The sequence below is a fragment of the Mobula hypostoma genome, chromosome 12 (assembly GCF_963921235.1).
Source record: "Mobula hypostoma chromosome 12, sMobHyp1.1, whole genome shotgun sequence".
NCBI lineage: Eukaryota > Metazoa > Chordata > Chondrichthyes > Myliobatiformes > Myliobatidae > Mobula > Mobula hypostoma.
This window is the reverse complement of record NC_086108.1, coordinates 25,367,663-25,383,395: the sequence shown is the minus strand read 5'-3', so window position 1 is coordinate 25,383,395 and position 15,733 is coordinate 25,367,663. Positions and strand designations below refer to the sequence as shown.

At 39.5% G+C, this 15,733-nt stretch overlaps 1 protein-coding gene across 1 annotated transcript in view; it reads left to right on the top strand.

Annotated features, from left to right (window-relative positions):
• astn1 (astrotactin 1) overlaps positions 1-15,733 on the top strand; it is a 2,838,691-nt gene that overhangs the window by 1,024,286 nt on the left and 1,798,672 nt on the right. Inside the window, exon 4 of the mRNA XM_063063753.1 lies at positions 10,218-10,367. Within this exon, the coding sequence (XP_062919823.1) occupies positions 10,218-10,367 (150 nt within the window). The remainder of the gene's footprint in view (positions 1-10,217; positions 10,368-15,733) is intronic.

Sequence of the window (15,733 nt, the reverse complement as noted above, 5' to 3'; positions counted from 1 at the left end):
AATGGTGATTTACAGTTGGATCCAATGCGACAACTACAAGAAAAATGTCGTGAACAACTTCAACCTTTGTACATGCCATTCATTGACCTCACCAAAGCCTTTGACTCAGTATCAAGGGAACTCCTGTGGGATGTCCTATCCACCTATCCCTGAAATGTACATTCGAATCCTGAGAATCCTCCACGTTGGCATGCTTGCTACAGTCATGGTCAGCAACAGTAAATGTGAGCCTTTTCAAGTTAGATCAGGAGTAAAACAGGGATGCATGATTACCTCAATTTTGTTCACCATCTTCATTGCGACAATCATCCATATTGTCAAGGACGACCTACACCCAGGAATTGAAATTGTCTACAGAACAGATGGCAGACTTTTCAATCTTGCCCGTCTCAAAATGAAGACATCCACGAGTTCCCTCATCCAGTTCCAATACGCAGATGACAACAGTGTTGCAGCTCTTTCAGAAAACCACCTACAACAGATTCTGACTGCCTTCAACCGTGCATACATGAACTTGGACTTAACATCAATTCCAAGAAGACTCAGATCATCTATCAACCGTCACCAACTGAGACAAATCGGAAAGAACCATTAATTCAACTTGGTGAAATAACTATGGAAAACGTGAACCACTTTTCATATTTTGGAAGTCACCTCTCCTCCAATGTCGACCTCAATGACGAGATCCAACATCGTCTTAAATGCGATGGAACAGCTTTTGGATGTCTCCAAACAAGAGACTTTCATGATCGTGTCATCCAAACAGACACCAAAATTTTAGTGTACAAAGCAGTAGTAATCCCAACGCTCCTGTATGCATCAGAAACCTGGACAACATACCAACGTCATTTGAAGGCACCTGAAAAGTTCCATCAATGCTGTCTTTGAAACATCTTAAATATCAGCTGGGAAGATAGAAGAACCAACGTCAGTGTGCTAAATGAAGCACAAACAACAAGCATTGAAGCCTCTGTCATTAAGAACCAACTAAGATGGAGCGGTCATGTTGTTTGGATGAAAGACGAACGTCTGCCGAAACAAATCTTCCACTCCCAGCTTAAAGAAGGCAAACATAAAAGAGGCGGACAACAGAAGAGATTTAAAGATGTCTTAAAAGCCATGTGAAGAAATGTAACATTGACATCAACAATTGGGAAACCAATGCCAAGGACAGGAAAATCTGGCAAGTCATCATCCGAGAAGGAACAGCAACTTTCGAAGCCAACAGATGTGAAGAATTAGAGGAAAAGAGAAGAAAATGGAAAGAGAGGCAGCAACAACCAAAGCCCGATCTGCCATCTGGAACTACCTGTCCTAAATGCGGAAGAACTTTCAAAACCAAGATTAGACTCATAAGCCACTTGAGAGCCCATAAATAGATCATCAGAACGAAGACCATCATCCTCGACCTCGAGGGATAGCCATGATGACAACAGTTGGATCAGAACTTATTACAAAGAAACTTAAAAGCAATACTTAGTATTATGCTTAACTCAGACCTGACCTGCTTCCAAATTCAATTTGGGAGATCCAAACTATTTAAGGATCTGTTTGCTTTTGCCTATTAAAGCACTGGGGTCTTAGGTGGGTGTCTGTCTGAGGTTGCTTCTGTAAGGAGCTGTGAATCAGCAGAATGAGTTGAGAAAACTGCGTAGACTCTTGGTTAGTGGGATGTACTAGTATACATTGGTATCAGTTTCTCTTCCTCAGAACCCCAGAGGTGCTCTTCTGACCTTACAAATATTCCCCACAAAGTATTCTGGAAGTCACTTTGAATGTCCTTTATCTACGGCAGATCTCTAGCAAGGCACAATGAACTGGTCTGCATTATTTCCTACCTGTTTTACATGAGAACACTGCATCATGTCTGTTTATTAAACTGATAAGCTGGATAGTTCCCTGCCCGCTAAAGTGAAGATTGCTTTTTGGTTATGTTTTCTCATCAAACTAAAATATTTAGTTTGTTTCGTTTTGAAAGCCGCACTATTTATTTTCATTTGCTTTCAAGGATTCCTTTGATTTATCTGAGAGTAACTAAATGGAACCTGAGGGACTAGATGTATTGATCAGTTGGTTACTTTTAGTCTGATTGAATTTATTTTGCACTCTTAATTTGATGGTTGGTTCTTTGCACTTTGAGGTCTGAAGATGACCCTGACATTTTCTTCAATAATAAGTGCTGAAAGGGATTAGAATAAATGGAGATTTGCTGTTTTCTTTTTGCATTAACCTAGAGACCCATAGAGTTATACAGTGTGGAAACATGCTCTTCAGCCCATCTATTTGATGCCGACATAGATGCCAATCTCAGCTATTCTCATTTGCCATGACATAAAAGCCTTTTTTATTCGTGCACATTTCCACATTAATTGTACCTGCCTTTATATCCCATTGTTAATTGAATCAAGCACACAGTGCCTATAGTGAAAACAGAACATGCTAGAAACGCTGACTAGGTCAGGCAGCATCTATGGAAAAAAGAAGCAAAATCAGTGTTTCAGATGAAAGATGCCGGGTATAGCTTTTATCCCAACATGGCAGTAATGAGTAATTTTCAACAGCCTAAAACTTTAACTCCATTTCTCTCTCCTTGATGCTGACATAACTGCTAAATACCTTCAGAATTTCAGTTTTAATTTCAGAATTCCAGCATCTGCAGTGTTTTACTTTTAATTACCTGCCATACCTGCATGATAACTTTCTGTGTTTCTTAAACAGGTGCATTAAATCTTTTAGAATACCAACATCTATTAGTCTCAAACTATCTAAATAATAATCTATTCTATCTTAAAACTGAGATTCAGCAACCCAAGGGAATTCCCAAAAGAATCAAGGCATATTGGGATCATGGAATATTGGACTGGAATTAGAGGATCAGCCATGATCAATGAATATCATGTTCAATTCAGCCCATCTTTCTTTTATTTTTAAGATTATGAATTTGGGTTATCACTTACTTCTGATTTTCAAAACAGAGATTCTGATGATATTGTAGCTTTAAAAACTGATTAGGTTGAGCTCAGATTTTGAATTGTAGTGGTAAAGTAATCTGGAAAGAATAAAATTATGTATCAAAGATCAGATAATGTAAGGTCAAGTGATCAGACATTATTCCTGGTATGCTCACTTGGGAAGGGATTCCTTTGGCACAGTACTTGTTCTTTTACCAACCCCTGTAAAACTCAGTGGAATATAATTGGAGTATGAGGACTCCTGATGTCTGACTTCAATTCACAACTGGTAATCGCGGGACCCAAATTCATTTCCAGTTGGTTAAATTCCTTGTCGAGTAAGTGTACCACTAATTGGCCTGTTGTACCTGCTGTTACAAGCGGCTCTCTTACCTTAAAAAGAAAATGGCTTTATTCTAAATTAAGAAGATTTTAGGTGGTGAAATACAACTCTTATTTAACTATATGAAGGCAGATATACACGAATAGCTCAATATCATAATTTCTAAAATATCACTGTTACCTCTTGACTCAGAAAACAATATAACCTTTCACGGAGTAATTGCAAAAAATGTACATTCTTTAAATGATAAAGCACAGTGTCTGTGGTTGGTCTTTGTAGAACAAACCAATAAATCTGGTCCCCTATTCTCTTTTCCAATGGTCTTGTAAATCTTTTACTTTCAAATCTTAGTCTTAGCACTCTAGATTTCTTTATATGGTTTCAGATGGTATGTCTCCCACAAAGCCCTGATCTCAACATCACCGAGGCTGGAGAGACGGAAACAAGCTAGACAGCCAAAATCTGCAGAAGAACTGTGGCAAGTTCTCCAAGATGCTTGGAACAACCTACGAGCCGATTTTCTTATAGGACTGCACGACAGTGTACCTAAGACAATTGATGCAGTTTTAAAGGCAAAGGGTGGATGCACCAAAAATTGAATTGATTTTTTTTTACTGTTTACTGCACTTTATAGTATTTTTGATACTTAAAAACTTTTCAATTCATTATTTTTGAAAGCATCTTTGCTTTACGGAATTTTTTTTACATGTGCCTAAGACTTTTGCACAGTACTGTAGGTATAATTTTCTTTTTGTGGCTTGAGAATATATTTAAGGGAGTAATGGCAGACTGTGGACTATGAGTGCTGGAAGATAGGCTAGCTTCAGAGCGTGGAACCAGTGAGTGTTGCAGTGTGGGAAGGATGGCGGGGGTGGGGGGTGAGGGAGTGCAGAGCAGAGCACGTTTCCCACTTATGGCCTATAAGCAATCCTGGATCAGCATTTGAAAAGCTGGAGGGCTGAATCAAAAGCATACAAAGTTCTGGAGATATTCAGTGGGCCAGACAGGAAATATGGAATCAGAAACAGTTAATATATCAGAAAATGTATAGCCAAATTGGATATTCCCTGCATCTTCAGTTTGCATATTTGGAAAGAAACTTATTTGCAGGAACTAGTCGGTGCTCTTCAGAGGTCAGGGTTCCTGACAATCGGCTCACTTTAAAATTTAAAATACAATATTGCAATATTGAAATTGTCAACATTCTTGTTGAAAACTTCATTTATCTCCTTGTTTTTATGGAAATGGTGAATGTGATAACTTAACAATGATTGGGTTTGAGCACACATGAAACATATAGATCCATTTTGAGGTCGGTTCTGGTATAATTGCTATTTTTGGTGGAGATATCTAAATAATGATAGTGAGTGTATGAAATTTCAGTTGGCTATGTGGTATTCCATGCATTAGTGTTTTTAAATTATCAGTTCCTGATGATAATGGGTCCCCTGTCAAAAAGCCCTAAACTCAAAAGCAGATTTTAAGCCCTATCCAATGTAGATATCTATGGGTACCCTCTGATAAGGAGGTTACACTGTATACATCTGCTCTTCAAGGACTAACTTACTTTCCTGTCTAGTCTTTGTGATGAGGTCTAGATGCCAATCTCCACTGCTTGACTGGTTCCCCCCTTTATACCAAGTAGGAGATACTTAAAGCTATTGAAATAGTTTAAGCCACAATTTATTTTATTTTTAATGATACATGTTAAATTTAGACAAATAATTTATAAAACATGTTTAACATTCACAGAAGGTTTATAATTTATAAAAGACTCCCAAATTACAAAAGTTTTGCAAACTACGAAGGATTTTCTAACAGAGGTACAATTCATTTCAAGTAGAAGAACATTCCAATGAGTTGCAAAAGAACAGGTGATTTGTTGCAGAAACTGAAGGTTGAGGAATGAATTCTAGTTCTTCTTTCAGTCACCCCATCTTTCTGTCATTCTGCTTGTCATTCCTAACTATCCCCAATGCTTCTGATACTTATACAATTTTCAACTAGTTCATAACTTCTGCATGTGATGTTTTCCAGGTACACTAGTAGGGAAAAAGTAACTCACATAGCTGGTTTTAAAGCTTCAGGAGGCAGAGATCCCAAACATCCCCAATTAATGCTGTCAGGACAGACCCTCTGAGCACAGAAACATTCCAACTTGTAACCATGTTTGATGTACTAAGTGACATAACATGATTGTCTTGTGTTTGTCTGCTGTAGCCTATCCACTTCAAGGTCCAATGTGCTGTGCCTTCAGAGATGCTCTTCTGCATACCACTGTTGTAATATGTGGTTACGTGAGTTGCTGTTTCCTTCCTGTCAGCTTTAACCAGTCAGTCCATTCTCCTCTGATCTCACTCATTAACAATGTGTCTTCACCCACAGAACTGCCATTCACTGGATATTTTTCTGTTTTTCACATCATTGTCTGTAAACTCTTGAGACAGTTATGCATAACAATCTCTACAGATCAGCAGTTTCTGGCACCAACAATCATTGCACGTGAAAGTCACTTAGATTACATTTCTTTCCTATTCTGATGGTCTGAACAATACCTGAACCTCTTAAATATGTCTCATACTATAATGCACCACATTGCTGCTATATGATTAGCTCATTAGTTATATGCATTTATGAGCAGGTGTACAGGTGTACCTAATAGAATGGATACTGAGTGTATATCCAAGTCAAAATCAGAATCAGATTTATTATTACTGTCAGTTGTTTTGTAGCAAAAATATAGTACAAAGCTATTTTAATTCTGATTCTACTTGTAAGGTTTCTTTTTCTTTATGTCACTGCATAGTCTAATTAAAATGCCTTCTTCATTATGTTATAATTGAAAGGGCTTCTTTGTTATGTTAACTGCTGAGAAAGTCCTCCCGCTAGCAGATTGTTTTGGATTATCTATTGATAAGAGGACAAATGAACCAATTGGGATAGTTGTTATGCTTTGGTGTGCTTGTAAGATATTGTATGCGCAGGGTTTTGGGGCAGAAGGCGGGAGAGGGAGAGACAGAGGATTGACCAGGTGCTGTGAGTCCACTAACAGGGTCGGACCCCGAGCGGGGCGTTCGGCGAGGAGAGGAGATGGAGATGGACTCGTGTGGAGTATCTGGTTGACCACCATTGTTGGTCCCAGGCGACCGGTTGAGGTGGTCCGAGGGGTCGCAGGGTGAAGAGGAACGGTCCTGAGCTCCAACTGTTTGTGCACGAAGAGATTGAACTTTGATAAGTGTGACGCCTTTGATTTTCCTTTTATATTTTATTCTCCATTAATTATATAGTTCCAGTAATATCTATAAACTGTAAATCATTTAATCGTATCTGGTGTATTGTCTGTTCTTTGGGCGGGATGGGGTACATTACACAGCATCCACACAAACTGATTACCCAGTTTGGCGGGGCCGAGGCTGTTTCCCTAGACGACAGCAAACCAAGCGACCCTGAGGCTGGCCATGGGGGCTACATACTCTTTTGGATGCTTCTTTTACCCAAAGTATATTTGCCTCCTTTTAAGGTGTGATGAGGAATTGATAGTTTGGAGAGCTGGCAATGAAGAGTTGAGGCCAGCATAGGTCAACTATGATCAACCTGAATGGTGGGATATGCTCAAGGGCCTCCCTTGTTTTTCTTTCCTTTTTATTTTATTGATCTATTGAGATGCACACGGATTAGGCCCTTCTGGACCCTCAAACTGCACCATACAGCAACCCCTAATTTCCTGATTTAATCTGAGTTTAATCATGAGACAAGTTACAATGACCAATTAATCTACCAACCACTGTATCCTTGAGACTGTGGGAGGAATCTGGAGCACCCGAAGGAAACCGTGATCATGAGGGGAAAGTACAAACTCCTTACAGACAGTAACGGAAGTTGAACCTGGGTTGACGGTACAGTAAAGCATTGTTCTCACCACGATGCAACCGAGCCACCCTGTTTATTCACCCCAATTGTATCAATGTTGGACTGCTATTTTGTTCTGTGTGACATTTTAACACTGTTAGGAGGACTTACATGATTCGTTTTGTATCTTTTTGCTGAAATGAGTTCTATTCTAGAATTGAAGTATACACAAAAAGAAAACAGCATTTTGGTCACCTCTTTGCTACCGATAGTTAAATGAAGAGAGGGCTGATTTGAACAATGCTGCCAGAAGTGTAAGCAGTACAAAAACAGTCCTGTGCCCGAGTGAGTAGATCCAGGAGCTTTTAGTGGTCTGACTACATGGTTGCAATGTATGAGATTAAGGATGCAGGTTTATTTCATTGGAATTCTCAATGTGGCTTTAGGAGTGTAAGAATTTCAAGTTTCTGGGTGTCAGGATCTCTGAGGATCTATCCTAGACCCAAGATATCAATGCAGTCACAAAGAAGGTGCAACAGCGGCTATATTTCCATTAGGAGTTTGAAGAGATTTGGAATGTCACTGAGGACACTTGGGTGTCTTTGCAAATGCAAAATAGAGAGCATTCTAACTGGCTTCATCAACGTCTGCTATGTGGTGCGCTCAGAGGATCGAAATAAGCTGTAGAAGGTCATGAACTCAGTCAGATCCATCATAGGCACTAGCCTCCCCAGCAACCAGTACTCCTTACTGTAATTTACAGTTTTTTGTTATGTATTGCAATGTACAGCTGGCACATAACAACAAATTTCATGATCTATGGCAGTGATATTAAACCTGATTCTGATATTTTTGAATGCAATAATCGTGTCCTTTAATACAGTGGGAAGAACAAGGTGGGATTGTTAGGGATTTGTTCAACCATTTTAAAGATACAGCTGAACCGATCCTCTCTCAGAAAACCCCCATACCCTTTCACTTTCTTGATCTCTTAAAATCTAAAAATATGAGCTTTGAATAGACTCAGGTATTCACAGCCTTCCTTCCAAAAATTCTGTGTGATAAAGTTTCTTATCATCTTAGTCTTAAATGTCTAACCATTTGTCCTGAGTCTGTTTTCTCTGGTTGCAGATCCATACACGGAGGAAGCATCTTCCCTGCATCCCTTCTGCTTTTCTTCCTCAGAATCCTTTATGCTTTTAACTGATCAACTAGATCCCAATGAGTGTTAGCCCAATAGACCCGATCATTCCACATTGGACAATGCGATGGTTCTGGGTTTGCAGACCACAAAGTTCTAAACTCAAATGAAAACCTTAAGCCCTTTCAATATCAATAGACATGAGTACTCTCACTTAAAGGAGATAATACTGTATCTTCCCAATCTTCAAAAACCAGTTCAGTTTCCTGATTATTCTCCACAGTGAGTTTTAGCTGCCAATACCTGCTTTTTGAGTGGTGAATCCCCTCTCCCCACCAAGGAGAAGATAATTCCATCTAACAAACTAGTTTTAAACACAGCTCATTTATTTTCAATGATACATGTTTAAATCCATAGAACACTCTTAAAAACACATTTAAAACCACAGAAGAATTCTATCTTAAACATTTCCCAATTACAAACCATTTCTAAAACACAAACCTTCTCCAAATCACAAAACATTTCTCAAACAAAAGAGATTAAAGACACAGATACAATTCCTCTAAACTAAAAAAAGGCATAACAAAGATACAGACAATCAAGTTGTCCATCACAGAAACCATAGCTGGAGGAAAGGATTCTAGTTCTTCCATGTTTCTTGATGTTCTTTACCCCATTCCTCATAAACCCGAACTGCTCTCTGCATTTATATACTTTTCTCACACTTGAGTGACTTCACAAGCAGGTGGTATTTCCTCAGATGTCTTTTTAGCAAAATAGTCTAGTAGTATTTTTTGTTGACATAGATTTTAGCTAGCTACCATTAATGCTGTAAAGCTAACTTCTGAATACATAAAACTCTTCCAACTATAATCACATCAGTTATTGATATGCTAAATGATATTAACCAATTGGTTTTGCAAGCTACCTCAAACTAAGCAACTTAAGAGTCAGCTTGTTTGTTTAATACAGCCCAAATTAAACCACCCAATGTCTTATAAACTATTTTTAAGCAATGATAAAGAAAGTGCAGTGACTCTTTACAAACAGAGCATCTTCAGAATACAGAGACTATATGCAAAGCTGTTCTATAAAGAGTGCTTTTATAACTTCAAGCTGCTTCCCATTTACATTTTAAGAACTGAAAACTTTCTTTCATTTATGACCAGAAGTTAAACAAAGCAATATAGTTGAAAGTTTACTTATAACTGTCTGTGACCTTTCAAATGGCAGCTGCTATTTAGAGAGCAAGCTTAGCAAACATGAGGAAGAAGCAAATACCTATCACAATAACTTTAGGATGCTGAATCTACTGTATTTAAGTGCCACCAATTCCAGGTATATACTTATGGTGTACCTGTTTATTAACGTGTTTGGGTCTCTTTTGCAAGCAAGCACAGTTGAACCTCTCTGTATCTGAATTTTCAGTCCAAAAATTGCAAATTAATTCCCTCACTCTGATTCTGGAACTCAACATTAGCATGGCATAACAGCAGGAACCATGGAAACCACCAGCAGGTCAGGCAGCAATTGTGGAGAGCAAAAGAGTTATCACTTCAATTTGATGAACTTTCATCAGAACTGGAGAAGTGAAGAAACAGGTTTTCTCACTTTTCATCAATGATGAAAGCTCATTCATCTGAAACATTAACTCTGTTCTTCTCTTTCCACAGATGCTGCCTGACCTGTTGAGTCTTTCCAGCTCTTGTTTTAAGATTTCCAGCATCTGCAGTTTTTAGCTTCTCAGTCATTGGCATTATATTATGGATTCATTGTGTAAATATTTCACATTATATAATCTACCTGATAGAATGTAAGGTGACTGATGAGTGAAGTATGAATGACAAACATTTCTGTGCTCTGCTTCTTCGATGTCATGGGAAGAATATGTTCGGATTGTAAGAGGTTAACTTGATTTTCTTTATCCCAACAGGAAGTGATACCACCAAGTTGTCGCTCATGAATAAATACAAGGAGAACTTCCTAGCCACCAGCCCCGTGGACATCAGCCACCAGCAGACAGCTCTCCTCCCACGCAGCACCTCCGGAGGACAAAGGAAACGTTTTACAAGTAAATCCAGAGGTCAGTCATTTAGTGTGCTCACAGGTGTTGGCTTTGCAAGAAAAACCTTCCTTTTTTTTCACAGTTTTCAACATAATGGAACTACTCCATGGACTGAAGAAGCATACCTTTAAATGACAAAAAGCACTGTCACTCAGACTGTAAGATGCAACTTAGTTGCTCATTATTTATTCGAATTGATGGTGATATAAGACTTAATTAGTTTCTACCATCACATATCATGAGTACAGAAGGAGGGGATTCAGACCATCAAATGTATGCTGGTGGTCAGAGAATTTAAAATCTGTATCTTTCTATAAACTTCTCAATCACAGAGTCCACTACTGTTCCTATGGAGCTCAAGGTAAATTTTAGGAATGCGTCATTATTCAATGAAGCACACTGAAGCCTATGTACAGACCACAATTCAGTAGTTTCAGTTAATAATTTACCTATCATAATTTATACCTTTTCACCCTGCAGTTTTAGATGCTTGATCTATTACCAGCTTCTTTTGCTTTGCATTGTCATATCATTTAATCTCCCGGCTTTCTATTCCATCACAAACCTTCCTCTTTGCTCTATCCTTTCCTAGTTTCTTTCCATGTATCATAAATTTGTCTGACAGCTGGTGAAAGAACATTGACCAGAATTGCTAGCCTTTCATTCCTCTACATATCTTTCCTGACTTGCTAAGTGTCTTCCAAGGTTATTCAGTTTTTCAGAATTCAATGAATTTTGGATTTAGAACAGAGAACAGGCCCTTTGGCCCATGATATTGTGCCAAACAATTTAAGCATATGGCACCTAATCCCTTCTGCCTGGTTCATAATCCTCCATTCTCTGCATATTCATGTGCCTATCAGAGTCCCTTATCTACCTGCCTTCACCACCACCCTAACCGCTTGTTCTAGGCACTCATCACTTCCTCTGTTTAAAAAACACCTGCTCCACACATCTCCTTTGAATTTCCTCCATCTCACCTTAAATGCACGCTCTGTATTATTAGACATTTTGACCTTAGGAAAGAAATATTGGCTGTCTACTATATCTATGCCTCTCATAATTTTATAAACTTCTATCAGCTCTCTCCTTAGCCTCCACCACTCCAGAACATTGTTCAAAGCTATTAAAAACTTTTTTTTTTGAGAAAGCACAATAAAGTTATGATTCCTCTTCAATTTAGAAGCCAAGACAGATGGGGTGTCTGCTTTGTGGTGCACCTGTGTTCAATGCACAGGAGTGACCCTGAGTTTCCAGGTTGCCTGTCACTTCAATTCATCACCCACCCCAACTCTTTCCATGGATTCAGGTACTGTCACAACAAAACACAATGCAAGACTGAGGAACAGGACCTCATCATCTATCTGAGCATCGTGCAGCCCTCTAGACTCAATACTGAATTCCCTAACTTTAAGAACTCGCTCTATCTTTTGATCTCATTTGATCTGTTCACTTCTCCCTGTCATCATTCTGGGTCAGTTTTTATAGGTATGGATGCATTATTACCTGCAGAATATAATGCATTAGATAAATAAGCAGGATTTAAGACATTGTTATTACTCTGTGCAGTCATGAATTGCCAGTCAGATAAAGGATTGAGGCAAATTGCACGTTACTAGAATTCTTCCCTTGTTGGCTGTTCCCTGACCTCTGCTCCCAATGTGTGGTGGCCTAGGCTCGGGCTTTCCCAGTCAGGAGAGACATCACGAAGGCCACATTTCCGGGATGGCTGGAGCTCAAACACTACGTGAGGAAGCAACGGCAGGAACCCAGGTCACCACCAAATCTCTCTGTGGCCAGAAGATAGACTCTCATGGCACAGCAATCCACAGCATCACCCGACCACTCTGGCTTCCTCCTTGTGACAGTTGGAGCATGGTGACCTGGAGGTCGTGTATCTCCTGGCTCTGTCTAGAAATTTTCTTGCTGTGGCTGGCAACAGTTGACGAAAGGCTCCGATACCCTGCCTGGTCCACATTAGGCTCAATTGTACTGTGACGAAAGACCTGAGCAAGGATGGTTAGGACCCAAGTGCTGAAGAATCTGAGACTAAAATTGAGAAATGATGCGAGACTGAAATGAGGGCAGAGTTCTAAACTAGACACTGACATGAATCAAAAGCAGAGTTGATGATTGAACACCAAACCACAGTTCAAGTGCTCTTTAAATTTTAAAATCTTGGCACCAAAACATGACCGCCAATCAGCAGGGCAGGCCTGAATCTTTAAAGTAGTCGAACCAGCTATCTATATTTCAGATGGTCAGAACATCTAAACCCTGGAAGATGGTGCAGTCACGTGTGTACTGTAACACCTTCTGTGGATTGAAAATGGCACCAGTGGATGTTGATCAGTAATGAGGGTAAACTCTCTCCCATATAAGTATTGGTTCAAGAGTTTTACACCCCAAACCATACTCAAGGCCTCTCTGTCAATCTTTGTGCATTTTTTCTCGGCAGTGGTTTAGAACATGATGTCCACTGCCATCACTCATAACATGTGACACGATTGCACCTATACCATATGGTGAGGCATGGCAGGCAAGTTTCACTCGATGTTGTGGATCATAATGTGTGAGTACAGTGTCTGATATCACCATTTCCTTTTGGCTTTTGGAAAGCCACCCCACACTGCTTTGTCAATTGCCATTTCTTTCCAACTTCTAGTAATGATTTCAACGGGTGAGCACAGTAGCTCACAAATCTTAAAAAGAACCACAGCTGTGACATATCCATCACTGCTTGAATTTTCTCAGCACCCTTGTGTAATCCTTGAGTGTCAATGATGTGACCACAATAAGTGTTATTTGGTTTAAAGAAGTCACACTTGTTGCCTTGTGCTCCATGCCCATAATCTTCTCACCCTTTTAACACTGTCTTGAGACAGTGAGGCTATGGACCAGTTGCTGCAAGTCAACTTGATGTGCTTGAGTTTTCCATTGCTATCCTTGAACACTGCTGTGGCATCATTCAGTATCTTTTTTAATTCGCTTTCAGTTGATTCTATTGCACGGATGGCGGCATGAAAATTATGGACGGATCTCCAGTGAAGTTGTAGTTGTGTTAGCCAAACATGCCCCACAGTGCTCCCCCCCCCCCCCCACTGTTCTAACCACATACAAGTCCAATGTGGCTTGTTGGTTGTTATAAATATCAATCCCACAGGAGTTATCTTTTCTCCAATATAACTTCTTAGTTGAATATCTGCAAGCTTCATTTCAGTATTTTTGAAATGCCATTCAAACTCATTTTGTGGAATGACTGAAACAGCCAGGCCAGTGTCCAATTCCATTTTAATTATTGCCATTTCCTACTGGTGTAAGCCATGTTGCTTGTCTCTTCTTAGTTTTTACATCATCATTAGCAGAGGTTCCCAAACTTTTTTATGCCATGAATTCCTGTCATTAGCCAAGGGATCCTTGTTCATCAGTTTGTGAACCACAGGTTTAGCCAATGCAATTTTGTTCAAGCTCAGTTTCAATTCCGGACTGCAACTCAATTGCTTCTGTAGCTGATATTTTCATTGCCACAGTGATTCAACTGCTCTTTAAAATGTGAGTTGTGCATAGGAGCTGTTCTTGAATGTTTTCCTGGAAGATTCCACAAATTAAATGATCTCTCAGTGCATTATTAAGCCCATTACCAAACTGACAATGGTCAGACAATCTCTTCAATTCAGCCACGTTATTGAAATAAATTCCGCTTCTTTTGATTCCATTTATGAAACATAAAGTGTTCTGCAATCAACAATGGTTTTGGTTTTAAAAGTTCCTGCATTACTTCCATGATATCAACAGAGCTCATTTCAACTTGTTTGATTAGAGCAGTTAAACTTCTAAGCAAACTGTATGGTCTTCCACCTATTATACTAAGCAAAACTGGCACTTCTTTCTCATTCAACACACATCAAAGTTGCTGGTGAATGCAGCAGGCCAGGCAGCATCTGTAGGAAGAGGTGCAGTCGATGTTTCAGGCCGAGACCCTTCGTCAGGACTAACTGAAGGAAGAGTGAGTAAGGGATTTGAAAGTTGGAGGGGGAGGGGGAGATCCAAAATGATAGGAGAAGACAGGAGGGGGAGGGATAGAGCCAAGAGCTGGACAGGTGATAGGCAAAAGGGGATACGAGAGGATCATGGGACAGGAGGTCTGGGAAGAAAGACAAGGGCGGGGGGGACCCAGAGGATGGGCAAGAGGTATATTCAAAGGGACAGAGGGAGAAAAAGGAAATTGAGAGAAAGAATGTGTGCATAAAAATAAGTAACAGATGGGGTACGAGGGGGAGGTGGGGCCTTAGCGGAAGTTAGAGAAGTCGATGTTCATGCCATCAGGTTGGAGGCTACCCAGACGGAATATAAGGTGTTGTTCCTCCAACCTGAGTGTGGCTTCATCTTTACAGTAGAGGAGGCCGTGGATAGACATGTCAGAATGGGAATGGGATGTGGAATTAAAAAGTGTGGCCACTGGGAGATCCTGCTTTCTCTGGTGGACAGAGCATAGATGTTCAGCAAAGCGGTCTCCCAGTCTGCGTTGGGTCTCGCCAATATATAAAAGGCCACATTGGGAGCACCGGACGCAGTATATCACCCCAGTCGACTCACAGGTGAAGTGTTCTTTCTCATTGGTTACTTCATTTGTTTCAAAATAATACTCAACTAACTCGGTATCCATCAACTCGGTATGCATATGCTGTGCAATGGAAATGTGTATCTTTCTAACATAGCCAGCAATTACTGCTTTATTTAATTTATGATTATCACCTGGTACTCACTCTTTACGAACTCATGAATTTTATACGTTTTCTGCCTTTTTTTAAAACTTGACCACCTTTCTAAATTTCTGAAGAACACGTGCTGCACTTTTTTTTAACTTAGCCATCTCTCTGTCTCTCCCCTTGCAAATGAAAAATAACGTGCTACATTTTTTAAAAACTCGAATATCTCACTGCACTTCAGCAGGTGGGTAGTCATTTCAGATATTTTTTAAAACTACCTCAGCATAACTGTTTGTAACTACAAGAAAAAACTGACTGAAAGAAAAACACGGTAACTGGGAGATGCGTGTCTACTTTGTTTTCACTTTGGTGAGACGCACATATATGACATGGTGGTGTAATGACATATGACATTCATGTACTTTTACACATAGTTAAACAATATACAATCCAGTATTTACAATATTACTCAAGTAATACTGAAATATTAAATTCACAACATATTATTTCCTTTCCTCAGTTGCTCCATCTCAGAATCAGAATCAGGCTTATTATCACCGGCATGTGTTGTGAAATTTGTTAACTTAGCAGCAGCAGTTCAATGCAATACATAATAGAAAAGAAAAATGTACAATAAATAAATAAGTAAATCAATTACATTATATGTATACTAAA